The sequence below is a fragment of the Orycteropus afer genome, unplaced genomic scaffold (genome assembly GCF_000298275.1).
Source record: "Orycteropus afer afer isolate SDZICR_OR568_19922 unplaced genomic scaffold, OryAfe1.0 scaffold00303, whole genome shotgun sequence".
NCBI lineage: Eukaryota > Metazoa > Chordata > Mammalia > Tubulidentata > Orycteropodidae > Orycteropus > Orycteropus afer.
In genome coordinates, this window is record NW_006921890.1 from 3,479,316 (window position 1) to 3,492,587 (window position 13,272).

At 46.6% G+C, this 13,272-nt stretch overlaps 1 protein-coding gene across 1 annotated transcript in view; it reads right to left on the minus strand.

The window, feature by feature from the left end:
• Positions 1–11,490, minus strand: part of LPCAT1 (lysophosphatidylcholine acyltransferase 1) — a 72,712-nt gene extending 61,222 nt beyond the window's left edge. Inside the window, exon 1 of the mRNA XM_007951623.1 lies at positions 11,351–11,490. Within this exon, the coding sequence (XP_007949814.1) occupies positions 11,351–11,484 (134 nt within the window). The 5' untranslated portion in view covers positions 11,485–11,490. The remainder of the gene's footprint in view (positions 1–11,350) is intronic.
• Between the last annotated feature and the right edge of the window lie 1,782 nt (positions 11,491–13,272).

The following is a 13,272-nucleotide window of genomic DNA, read 5'->3' on the forward strand; positions in this document are numbered from 1 at the left end:
CACACCACCCAGAGTGTCACCACTGGGGGAGATGAATGCTAGTCTAAAGGCCCCGGCATGAGACTCACACCACCCAGAGTGTCACCACTGGGGGATGAATGCTAGTCTAAAGGCCCCGGCATGAGACTCACACCACCCAGAGTGTCACCACTGGGGGATGAATGCTAGTCTAAAGGCCCCAGCATGAACAGCTCAGCTTGGGGGCCTGAGCAAGTGACTGCCCAGGTGCAGGCCCAGACCAACCAGTGCTTGCAATAGCCATTACCAACATGTCCACTGAAGGGAAGAAAACTGTACCAACGGGGCTTCTCTTCCCCTCTGCCTTTCAATGTTGAGTTGAACATCTTTCCCATTCATTTATGAATGAAACGGGGCTGTAGGCCAGTCTCTGGTACATGGCTGAGCAGCATTAATGCCACACAGGGCTCTGGAGGAATAATATCACACACACAGAGGCCAAAATTAAATACGTGGAGACCTTCAATGTTGGACTCCAAGGATATATCCTTACATTGAGATCTGCCGGGAAGAACTCCCTGACACTGCATCCCACAGGATACCCAACGTTCCTGGAACCCAGGTGCCACACTAGTAAAAAATCAGTCTAGGTTAGATGAATCTGTTCCCTGTTGGTTTCTTTTTAACATAGACGGGAATTGCAGCATCTAAGTTGGTGTGTGTTCTTCACAATAACCTCTCTGACAAGTTACCAATCAGATTATCACTCAGCACATCATCAAACTGTGCTTTGGGCAACAGGCATTTGGCATGGAAGTGACCACAAGCCGCACAAACCATAGTCCCTGGAAAGGAGAATTCACCTCTATGAAGAGCCAACTCTCATTTCATCGCTGGGCTGAGCACATGATCAAAGTGCACAGAAAGCAAAGACTAAACACTTCCCAGGTGGATTATCTCAAGTGGCTGAAAAGCACTATCTCAAGAGAATGCCCCAAACTGAGTCCCAACCTGATCCCTGCAAGAGCACAGAGCCCTCCAGGTGCACCTACAAAGGACGGTTACTACCTGGATGATAAACAACTCTGTGACGCTGGACACTGGGAACAAACTTTAGTTTTAAAACTAATTTGGATCTTCTATTAATCAGCTGAAAGCATAGGAGCGTCAGTGAAAGCAACCAATAGGATTTGTTTTGGGGAAGCTATTTAAGAAAAAATGTTTATGATTTAAGACATCAGATATTTTGGTTAGATGCCACTGAGTCACAACTGACTGGTGACCCCAAGACACAGCAGGATGAAGTACTGCCCAGTGCTGCTCCAGCCCCGTGATCAGCTGCTGATCAGACCATCGGGCCCCACAGGGTCTCCCTGGCTGATTTCTAGAAGCAAAGCATCAGAGCTTTCGTCCCGTCTTAGTCTGGAAGAGCCACTGAAACCCGTCCAGCGTCACGGCACCACGTAAGCCTCACTGATGGACAGAGGGTGACTGTGCGTTAGGTCCACTGGCCAGGAATCAAACCTGGCCCTCCTGCATGGGAAATGGGGATTCTACCACCGAACCAGCAATGCCTCAAGATGGCAGATGGGCCCCCATGTTTGCCTTCTTCTTTTCAAAGACCTTAAATCAAATGTTAATACAGTGGACACTGCCCCTAACCACTGGACGTATCTTTGATTGGCAGAAAGCAGATGGGTGGTTTCCTCACTATGTGGGGCAATGTGTCCCCAGGGCCCCAGGTTCTGCTGATGCTCTAGATGCAGATATCTGGGTGCGATTACACAGGTGCCTACTTTTTATCTACTGTTCAATCACACATTTTTATGTACTTTTCTGTGTGTATACTATTTTTTACAATAAAAACACCCAAAAATAAAAGCAGGAAGACATTCATGATAGATGAGGAGAAAGACATGTGGTTAAGGAGGAGGCTGTAGTGAGAAAAGGAGCCAGTCCCAGCAGGTCAGGCTCGGAGGCAAGAGGAAGAGGCAGAGCTGGAAAAGAGTACGAACACATTTCAATCTTTTATGAAAGAGACACATTCATCAGACGCAAAGGAAACAGCCTAAAGTGCTGTCTCACCCCACCCACAGGTCTATGGGCCTGCAGTGTGCCTGCTACCTGGAGGGTTAGTCACATGGATGGAACCTCACATGGATGGAACCCCCCTACACCAGGATTGAGGCTCCTGACGTAGCACTAGGAAAAGGGCAGGGCTCTCAACCAGTTCTTCCTGGTTCAGTTATGGCCAACAATGCACAACAGGACTCACTTACTGCCATCGAGTTGATTTTGACTCATAGAGACTCCTCCTTGGTTTTCCAAGGCAGTATTACTATGGAAGTAGATTGTCCAACCTTCCTTCCAAGGAGTGGCTGGTAGGTTTGCACCTCCAGCCTTCTGGTTAGCAGTCAAATGCCTTAGGCACTACGCCACCAGAGCTCTTTGCAAAACGGGAAAGAACCCAAATTTATAAAATATGAGTATACTGAAATGATAACCAGAACGGGAAACATTATGGGTCAATGACCTCCTGGAAAATTAATATCCCTCCTAGAAAACAAGGCCAGCATGTGTGTGGCACAGCAACCAACTCTCTTGACAGGTGGAGTGGGAAACAATGGTGCCCTGCTCAAAGATGGCAACCAACTGCATTGCTTTGAATGGGTGTCACTCTCTGACGTCCTGGCAATAATCCAGTCTCCCACATCAGGCTCCTGAAAGGGCTCATGATGCCTCTTCCAAGTGTCTCATTTTAGGACTTGGACCTAAATTTTCTGCCATCCTGTTATTGTTCCAGCACATCCACATTTTACAAAACCGAGTCTGTTCCAATTCCTCTGCACTGACTGTGACTGAACTGGGAAGACCAGCTCAAAGACTTGGAAATGGGGTTGTTTTTCCAAAGCATGTTGAGACTTTGAGGGAAGCACACTGGAGCAGGATACCACAGCAGGCTGCTTCTACCTCCTGGCCCACCACACCAGGTCAGGCTCAGCTGCTAGCCCCAATGATTAGGAGTTTCCTAAATGGTAGCAACATTTTTACAGCACTTTGTAATTTATTTTTGTTTTTTAACTTTTTATTGTTATTTAACTGAAATTTTACAAAGCAGATCTGCTTCATATTCAACACTTCATACACATTTTGTTTTGTGACACTGGTTACTTTCCCTGCATGTAGTAGCTTTCCTCCCACTTCCTCCCATGGTTACCCTTTCCCTGTGTCCTTCTTGCCTATGCATTCCTGTCTCCCTACCTTTTTCCCTGTGCAAACACCGCCCTTCTGATCTGCCATGGTAGATTGTTCCAAGGAATGCATTTCCCTGGTGTAGGTGTTCAGGTTTTAAGCCTGTTCATTGTTTGGCTGAGAGTGAAGCTGTGGGAGCAAGTCCAATTGCAGGTCCGAAGGGTGACTCTGGGTCATAATCTTCGGAGTTTCACCAGTCTCCATCAGACCACTAAGCCTGGTCTTTTTTTTATTATGATTTTGAGTTTTGTTGCACGTTTGTCTCCCACTCTATACAGGATCTCCAAATTTTGATCCTTCAGAGTGGCTGGCATTGGTAGCCGGGCACCATCTAGTTCTTCTGGTCTCAGGGTCAAATAGGCTGAAGTTCTCATAGTCCATTAGTTCTCTGGACTAACTGTTTCTATGTGTCTTTGATTTTCTTCACTTTCTGCTCTGAACAAGAAGAGACCAATAGCTGCATCTTAGATAAGCTAAGCTTATCTTATAAGCTTTTAAGACCTCAATCACTACTCACCGAGGCAAGATGTAGAACAGTATTTTTGTATGTCATGATGTGCCAATGGAGTTTGATGTCCCCCATGACCATGGTCCCCAACCCACAGGCCCAGTGACTCACTCTCTCAAGGTGCTTAGCTGTGGCCAAGAAGTTATGCTCACTCTGTTTTCTGGAAGTATCTTGGAGTAAGTATCTTTGACCATGTCATTCCTTTTTTCATTGAAAACCTCGGATTTTTATTTTAGAGTGTTTGAATGACACCAGTTCTGAATGCTTCTATGATGCTCTCAAATCCCATAGGCATAAGTCAGTATTATGCTTTGAAATTAAGTCAGTGTAACAGTCTTGATAGGAACTTTTTGTTGTTTTTATGTGCTGTCGAGTCAGACCAACTCATAGAGACCCCTCCTTGGGTATCCGAGGCAGTATCACTACGGAAGCAGATTGCCCCATCTTCCTTCCGAGGAGTGGCTGGTGGGTTTGAACCGCCAGCCTTCTAGTTAGTAGTCAAGTGCCTTAGGCACTAGGGTACCAGAGCTCCCGATAGGAACTTAGAAACAGAAATGTCTCTACCTTCATGAGAGTCTCTAACATTAATTGTAGGCCGTGAGAAAGTCATTTAGCAATTTTTGATTCGACACAGAAATGTAGACACATATGAAGCATGGAAGGAACGCCAACCACCTTTTTGTCAGCAGTGAGCCGGCAGGCTGTGACACAGAATGTAAACAAGCCCCTTGTTTCCCACCTTGAAGAGGAGAGCTGTCATTCAGCTACTCTAACCCTGGAGAGAAGACATAACATTCTACTCTTTGATGGCACACTGTCCCTTGTCATGTGGAGGACTAATTCACACATAAACCCTAAATTTCTGCTCACTCAGTGAGAGAAGGCAGAGCTGAAACTGAGATTCCTTCTGCCGCCACCATCCTTGGCCCTGAGGTGTAAGGGACCTCCATTGAGATCGAGCAGTGGTCAAGCCTTCCTCCCAAGATATCTCATTAGAGGTATAACCATGAAGTATAAGATTTGGAGTACAGCCATGGAACTGACATTGGAATTGTTAATTCTGATTCTCTGGTTCTAAATGAATAATGTGAGGTCTTACTTGTGTGCTCTACCATGACTACCTTGCATGCGACTATCTGGATCATAACAAATTATGGCTAACATTTGAGAAGAACGGGAATTCCAGAACAGTTGATTGTGCTCATCAGGAACCTGTACATAGACCAGGAGGCTGCCATTCAAACAGAAGAAGGGGATACTGCATGGTTTAAAATCAGAGAGTGTGTCAGGGTTATATTCTTTCATCATACTTACTCAATCTGTATGCTGAACAAATAATCCAAGAAGCTGGATTATATGAAGAAGAATGTGGCATCAGGATTGGAGAAAGACTCATTAACAACCTGCAATACGCAGATGACAAAATTTTGCTTGCTGAACGTGAGGATGACTTGAAGCACTTACTGATGAAGATTAAAGACTTAAGTCTGCAGTAGTGCCTAATGCATTTGACTGCTAACCAGAAGGCTGGAGGTTCAAATCCACCAGCCACTCCTCGGAAGGAAGGATGGGCAATCTACTTCTGTAGAGATACTGCCTCAGAAACCCAAGGAGGGGTTGCTATGAGTCGAATTGACTCAATGGCATGGAGTTTGTTTTTTTTATGCATTACATCTCAACATAAACAAAATGAAAATCCTCACAAATGGACCAATAAGCAGCATCAAAATAAATGGAAAAAAGAGTGAAGATTTCATATTACTTGGTTCCATAATCAACACCAATGAAAGCAGCAGTCAAGACATCAGATGACATATTGCACTGGGCAAATCTGCTGCCAAAGACCTCTTTAAAGTGCTGAGGAGCAAAGATATCTCCTTGAAGACTAAGGTGCACCTGACTCAAGCCATGGTATTTTCAATTGCCTCATATACATGTGAGAGTTAGACAATAAACAAGGAAGACCAAAGAGGAGTTGATGCTTTTGAGTTGTGGTGTTGGGGAAGAATACTGAAAGTACCATGGACTGCCAATAGAACTAACAAATCTGTCCTGGAAGAAGTGCAGCCAGAATGCTCCTTGGAAATGAGAATGGCCAGACTTCATCTCACCTCCTTGGTCATGCTGTTAGAAGGGACCATTCCCTGGAGAAAGATATCATGCTTGGTAAAGTGCAGGGTCAATGGAAAAAGGGAAGGCCCTCAACCAGATGGATTGACACAGCGGCTGCAACGATGGGCTCAAGTATAGCAAGAATTGTGAGGCTGGCACAGGACCAGGCAGTGTTTCGTTCTGCTGTACATAAGGTCGCTATGAGTTGGAACTGAGTTGACAGCACCTAACAACAACAACAACAACCTTGCAATAAACGAATGCATGACAAACCTGAGCATGTTAACCTTTTAAGATGAAACCACACATGACAACATCCAATTAGACTGAGCAAAAATCCTCTTCTAACTAACATCAGCCTTTTCAACACTGTGCAAAACAACTTAACTCCCCACAGGGTTACACCTGTGGTCTTCAGCACAAGTGCTGGATCCTTGGAATCCAGTTATTTCTAAAACTGACCTTTCCTAAATGTCTCCCAAATCTAGGCACTGCTACTGCAGAGTTTTTCTTAGAGGAACTTGATGGGGAATGTTTGTTGTTCTTTCTTCTTCCCCTCAAACACCAAGCACAAGGCAGGGATAGGGCGGGCTCTTCATAAACACTGGTGAAGAGAAGTGCTGAGGGTTGCGTTGGGGACAGGACAAAGGGAGCATGGCACATACACAAAATGCAATGCAGCGTAACATGTATGTGGGGTGCACAAGGAACAGCACATGGGGTGGCAAGTGTGAGGATGCATGTGCAAAATGGCAGCCAGTGCAGCACATGTACACAGACGCAATGGTGTAGTGTGGCATGCACACGAGGAACAACATGTGCTTAGTGTCCGTGCACTCCGACACTGAGCGCTACATGAAATCTCAGTATTAAATGTTGTCGAAAACCCCACAGATGCCATGACAGACATATCACAAACCCTGAGAGGGTACTGGAGCCTAGAGTTTGCTGTGGACTGTTTGTTGGATGATCTCGAAGGCCAAGCCAATTAATCACAGATGAGAAGAGCAGCACAAGGGTGAGCGTGTGGGGGGAGGGCAAATGGGTAGGACAACTGATCTCAGATGGACAGAAATCAGAGTTGTGTGAGGCTCCCAAGTCTTGGGAGGGGGAGACTGTGGGGGAGGGGGCCAGTCCAGGAGGAGACAGGGAGAAGGAGGAAATTAAGACAAAAAGTGCCAGGAAAGGTTCTTTAAGCTGTTGTTGTCAGGGGCCATTAAGTAGGTTCCAACTCATAGCAACTCTGTGTATAATGGAGCAGAAGATTGCCCAGTCCTATGCATCCTTGTTAACAGCTGCTACAGTTGAGCCCGCTGTTGCAGTTACTGTGTCAATCCATCTCATTGAGGGTTTTCCTCTTTATCGTTGACCCTCTACATTTCCAAGCCTGATGTCCTTCTGCAGGGACTGTTCCCTCCTGAGAACACAATCAAAGCAGATGAGATGGAATGTGGCCATCCTCATGTCCAAGGAGCTTTCTGGCTGCACGTCTGCCAGGACAGATGTGTTCACCCTAAGGAGTCTGGGGTATACACAGCGTAACTCCCAGGCATCAATTCTTCTTTGGTCTTCCTTCAAAATACTATCAAGTTACCAAGAGTATGTCAAAATAACAAAATCTCTGCTTTCTAGTTAGTTTCTCAACCTAGCCAAACTGAAATTCTGATTCCAATTTATCTAAGTTTGGCTTGATTATATATCTGACACCAAATTTGTATGTTATGATTAAAGCAATATCTAAGAAATGAACCTCAAAGTACAACATGGTCTCCAAAGAGAATTCAGAAAACCCAAAGAGACAAAATGAAGAAACCAAAACCCAATATTGGTGCTAGACCGCCCCCCCCCAATAACACACCCCACACTGCCCACATGAGCTGCATAGTGTTCACTAAGTCACTCAGGAAACTCTACTTGAGCAGCCCCGTCACCCAGGTGCTGGCCCACACAGATGGTGGATAGGGCCATCTAAGGAGGAAGAAATGCTGTAGTCCACTGGAGACATGTGTAGAGAACTGTCCAAGAATGAGAAATGCTACAGGGAGTGGCATGAAGACCCTGGTGAGGGCATCACCAAGGTGCCTGGACTCCCACATAGCATGGCCAAGACATACCTGCATGTAGCCTTAGCTGGGTGAAATGGGGGTGCTGCCTTCCCCCACATGCAGCCCTGTCTCCCACGCACACAAAAGTATTAGGGCGAACCTTGTCAGAGATTAGTGCCAACTCTACGCCACATGCCTCCCACTTGTGCCCATAACACCACATATAAAGCTGAAACATGAGGTAATTCTAGAGAAAGGCATGTTGGGTAAACTACAGGGCCAGAAGCGAATATTTTAGATTTTGTGGGTCATTTGGACTTTGTCACAACTACTCAGCCCTGCCATGTACAGCTAAAGCATCCATAGACAGTATGTCAATGAATGGGCACAGCACTGTTACAATAAAACTTTATTTACAAAAATAGACATTGGATGGATTTGGCCATCAGGCCATAGACCACCAGCTTCTGATCCAAACTATCACATTTTCGTTTCTGATAAATTGATTAAGGATGCCTTTGGACTGATAAGAGGTGTTGGCACAGAGACGGCAAGGTTATGGTACCTGCATATCTCAGGTTGTCAATGAGTCTTCCTCCAATCCTGATGCTGTGTTCTTCTTCATGTAGTCCAGCTTCTCAGATTATACACTTGGCATACAGATTGAATAAATATGGTGAAAGGACACAACACTGACACACTCCCTTCCTGACTTTAAATCATGCACTATCCCCTTGTTCTGTTCAAATGACAGCTTCGTGGTCTATGCACAGGTTCCTCATGAACATAATTAAACGTTCTGGAATTTCCATTCTTTGAAATGTAATCCATAATTTGCAATGAGCCACACAGCCGAATGCCTTTGCACAGTCAATAAAACACAGGTACTCTTTGCTTTCAGCCAGTGCCCATCTGACATCAGCAATGATATCCCTCATTCCATGTCCTCTTCTGAACCTAGCTTCAATTTTTGGCAGTTCCCTTTCAATATACTGCTGCAACCGTTTTTGAATTAGATTCAGCACATTTTTACTTGTGTGTGACACTAATGATATTATTTGATAATTTCTGCATTCTGTGGGATCACCTTTCTGTGGAATGGGCACAAGTATGGATCTCTTCCAGTCAGTCGGCCAGGTAGCTGTCTTCCAAATTTCTTGGTATAAAGGAGTAAGCTCCTTTAGCGTTGCATCTATTTGTTGAAACATCTCAATGGCTATTCCCTATCAATTCCTGGACTCTTGCTTTTCGCCAGTTCCTTCACTGCAGCTTGGATTTCTTCCTTCTCTTCCTTCTATACCACTGGTTCTTGATCATATGCCACCTCTGGAAATGGATGAACTTCAACGAACGCTTTTTGGTACAGTGACTCTGTATTCCTTCCATCTTCTTTTGATGCTTCCTCCATAATTCAATATTTTGCCCACAGAATCCGTCAATATTGCAACTGAAGCGTTGAATTTTTTCATCAGTTCTTTCAGCTTGAGAAATGCTGTGTTCTTCCATTTTGGTTTTTTTATTCCAGGTCTTTGCGCATTTCATTATAATACTTTACTATGACATCTCAAGCTGCTCTTCGAAATCTTCTGTTCAGCTTTTTTATATTATCATTTCTTCCATTTGCTTTAACTACTCTCCATTCAAGAACAAGTTTCAGAGTCTCTTTTGACATCCACTTTGGTCTTTTCTTCCTTTCCTGTCTTTTTAATGTCTTTTTGTTTTCTTCATGGATGATGTTCCTGATGTCCTCCCCCAATTCCTCTGGTGTTCAGTGCATCAAATCTATTCTTCAGATGGTCTCTAAATTCAGGTGGGAAATACTTATGGTTTTACTTTGGCTTTTGTGGATTTGTTTTAATTGTCTTCAGCTTCATCTTGAACTTGCATATGAGCAATTGATGCTCCACTCCACAGTCAGCTCCTGGCCTTATTCTGACTGATGATATTGAGCTTCTCTATCACCTCTTTCCACATATGTAGTTGATTTCATTCTTGTGTATTCCACCTGGTGAGGTCCATGTGCATAGCTGCCATTTATGTTGAAAAAAAGTACTTGCAACAAATAAGTCACGGTCTTGCAAAATTCCATCGTATGCTCTCTGGTATCATTTCCATCACCACGGCCACATTTTCCAACTACTGGTGATTCTTCTGTTTCTAACTTTTGCACTCCGATCACCAGTGATAATCAATAATCATATCTTCATTAATTAACAATACATCTTGATTGTGCGTTGGGTCAATTTCAGACTGCAAAAGTTGGTAAATATCTTCTATTTCTTCATCTTTGGCTTTAGTCATTGGTGTGTAAATTTGAATAAGATTAGTATTAATTAGTGTTCCTTGTAGGTGTATGGGTATTACCCTACTGCTGATAGCATTGTACTTCATGGTAAATCTTGAAACATCCTTTCTGATGATGAATGCAATGCCATTTTTCTTCAATTTGTCATTCCTGGCATAGTAGACCATGTGACTGTCTGATTCAAAATGGCAGTATCAGTCCATTTCAGATCACTAGCCTAGGATATCTATCTTTATGTGTTCCATTTCATTGATGATAACTTCTGATTTTCTTAGATTCATACATTCCATGTTCTAATTATTAATGGATATTTGCAGCTGTTTCGTCCCATTCTGAGACATGCCATATCAGCAAATGGAGGTCCTGAAAGCTTTACCGCATCCACATCATTAAGGTTGACTATACTCTGAGGATGCAGCTCTTCCCCAGTTGTCTTTTGAGTGCCTTCCAACCTGAGGGGCTCATCTTCCGGCACTATATCAGACAATGTTCCGGGACTATTCATTAAGTTTCCAGTAATATATCAGACAGTGTTCCACTGCTGTAAGTTTTCAGTGGCCAGTTTTTTCAGAAGTGGACAGCACTGGCCTTCTTCCAAGTCTGTCCTAGTCTGGAACCTCTACTGAAACCTGTCCACCATGGGGAAGCCTGCTGGTACCTGAAATACCAGGGGCATTGCCGCCAGCCTCACAGCAACATGCCAGCCAGCACACTATGAGAAACGACAGACGATTAGGCCCTCACATAAGGAAGTGCTGACAGGGAAGACAGATGGTGCCTCACATGAAGATCACCAGGAACTGAAGATCAGAAGCTAAAAGAGATGTCATCTCCTCCAGCGATGACAGAGCAGGTGCCTTCCTCCAGGGCCAGCACCTGAAATTGGCCTTCTATCCTCCTAAACTGCGAGAAAACAAATTTCTGTTTGGTACAGCCACCCCCTTGTGGTATTTCGTTTTAGCAGCATTAGGGAACTAAGACAGGGCGGAGGGGACATGAGGCTAGACAGGCTGAGAGTAGGGCCACAGTAGGCACCAGTCTTGGGGAGGGGAGTGGGATGAGTGCAGGCAGTGGACACAAGGACACTGGGGTGGGATCGGGTTTGTTCTGGCTGCATGGCCCCGTGCACATGGCAAGCCAGGGTACCCACAATCGCCACCATCAACTTACTTCCGCCACAAGGCCAGGGGCTGCTCTGGTTCTTTGTCAGCACATCCCAGTGAAGCCACAAACGCGAAGGGCCAGGCGAACAGCATCATGAAGGCAGCGAACAGGAGCCGGATAGGGAAGAGGGTCAGCGTCATGAGCGCGATCTGGGGAGACAGAGGAAGGCGTTATCAGAAGCACCCCATGCCATACAGCAAAGCAGCCCGGGGATGGTGCTCGCGACACAGACCTCCCTACAAGCGTGTCACATGAAGCCAGCCAGGGGGACAGTGCTCAGGACACAGGCCCATTGACCCTGACACTCGCTTGGTGACACAGACTGACCTGTGAGTGTGTCACTTGAAGCCAGCCTAGGGGACAGTGCTCAGGACACAGGCCTGACCTTGAACCCAGTGCTTGCTTGGTGACACAGACTGCCTGCAAGTGTGCTGCACGAAGGCAGCCCTGGGGGACAGTGCCCAGGGGATGCTCAGGATGCAGGCTTGCCCTCAGCAATGATGCTCACTTAGTGACACAGACCTCCCTGTAAGTGTGTCACATGAAGCCAGCCCAGGGGGACAGTGCTCAGCACTCTCAACCCTGGTACTTGCTCGGTGACACATACCACCCTGTGAGTGTGCCACCTGAAGCCAGCCTAGGGGGACAGTGCTCAGGGCACAGCCCTGCCCTCAACCCCAGTGTTTGTTTGGTGACATAGACCACCCTATAAGCATGCCACATGAAGCCAGTCCAGGGTGATGGCACTTAGGACAGGGGACTACCCTCAGGCCTGGTGACACAGACCACCTAGCGTGCAGACACATACCTACTGAACACCCTGTCTGCACTCTATCCCTGCCCAGCCATTACTAAGTTCCTACAGAGGGGGTACTTAGGGGTGAGATGGGGCATTTTCCCCCAGAAATCACAGTGCCTCTGGCCAACTCACAGAGACATCCCCCAGGGGCCCCACACCAGGAGCCGTGGCAGCCAACACTCTGCTCAGGTGGTCTGACATAAGCAATGCCACACTTTCCTTAACTTCCCCTGGAAATCATTCATGTGGATCCAAGAAAGCTCACATGACCAAAGCAGGGATGACGAGAAGGTGAGCCAGCGGAGCTCAGATGAACACGACGAGGCCAACAGTGCACCTTTCCAGCCTGAAGAAGACAAGGAGCACAGGACCTGGCCTGGGGAGGGTGGAGCCAGTGGAGGCTGCAGCTCGGTACAGGCCTGGAGATTCAGTAGGAGAACTGTTGCCTTCCTTGTGGGGGACCGGCTTTAATTCCTGGCCCGCCCACACACCTCATGCACAGCTACCATCCGTAACTCAGTGGATGTTGTGATGGTGGACGGGTTCAGCAGAGCTTTCAGACTAAGATGAACTAGGAAGAAAGGTCTGGCAACCCATGTCTGAAAATCAGCCAAGGAAAGCCCTATGGATCCCAATAGTCGGATCTGCAACTATGGTGGGGACGGTGTAGGGCCTGGAGGCCTGCACTCTGCTGTGTACGTGTCACTACACCTCAGGTCCGACTGGATGGTGGGGACAGTACTGGGCCCCGCGACGCTACACTCTGCTGTGCACATGTTACTACGCTTTGGTCCGACTGGATGGTGGGGGTGGTGCAGGGCCTTGCGGCACTGCACCCTGCTGTGAATGTGTCACCACGCCTCGGGGCCTCAGGGTCCGGCTCGATGGCAGCTAACAACACTGAGGCTCAGGGGACTGAAGCACGGCCCCGGTTTTAGGCTGAGAAGACACCATGAAGACTGGATGGGGCCCCACAGAGGAGGGAGCCAGGTCCTGCAGGTGAACGGGGAGGAGCAGGCAGCACAGGGTAGCAGTGAGGACACAGGGACAGCCTCCTGCGTTCCCGGGCGAGGACAGACAGGGTCATGGGGACAGAGAGCCGGGGGCTCACAGGCAGCACAGATGCTGT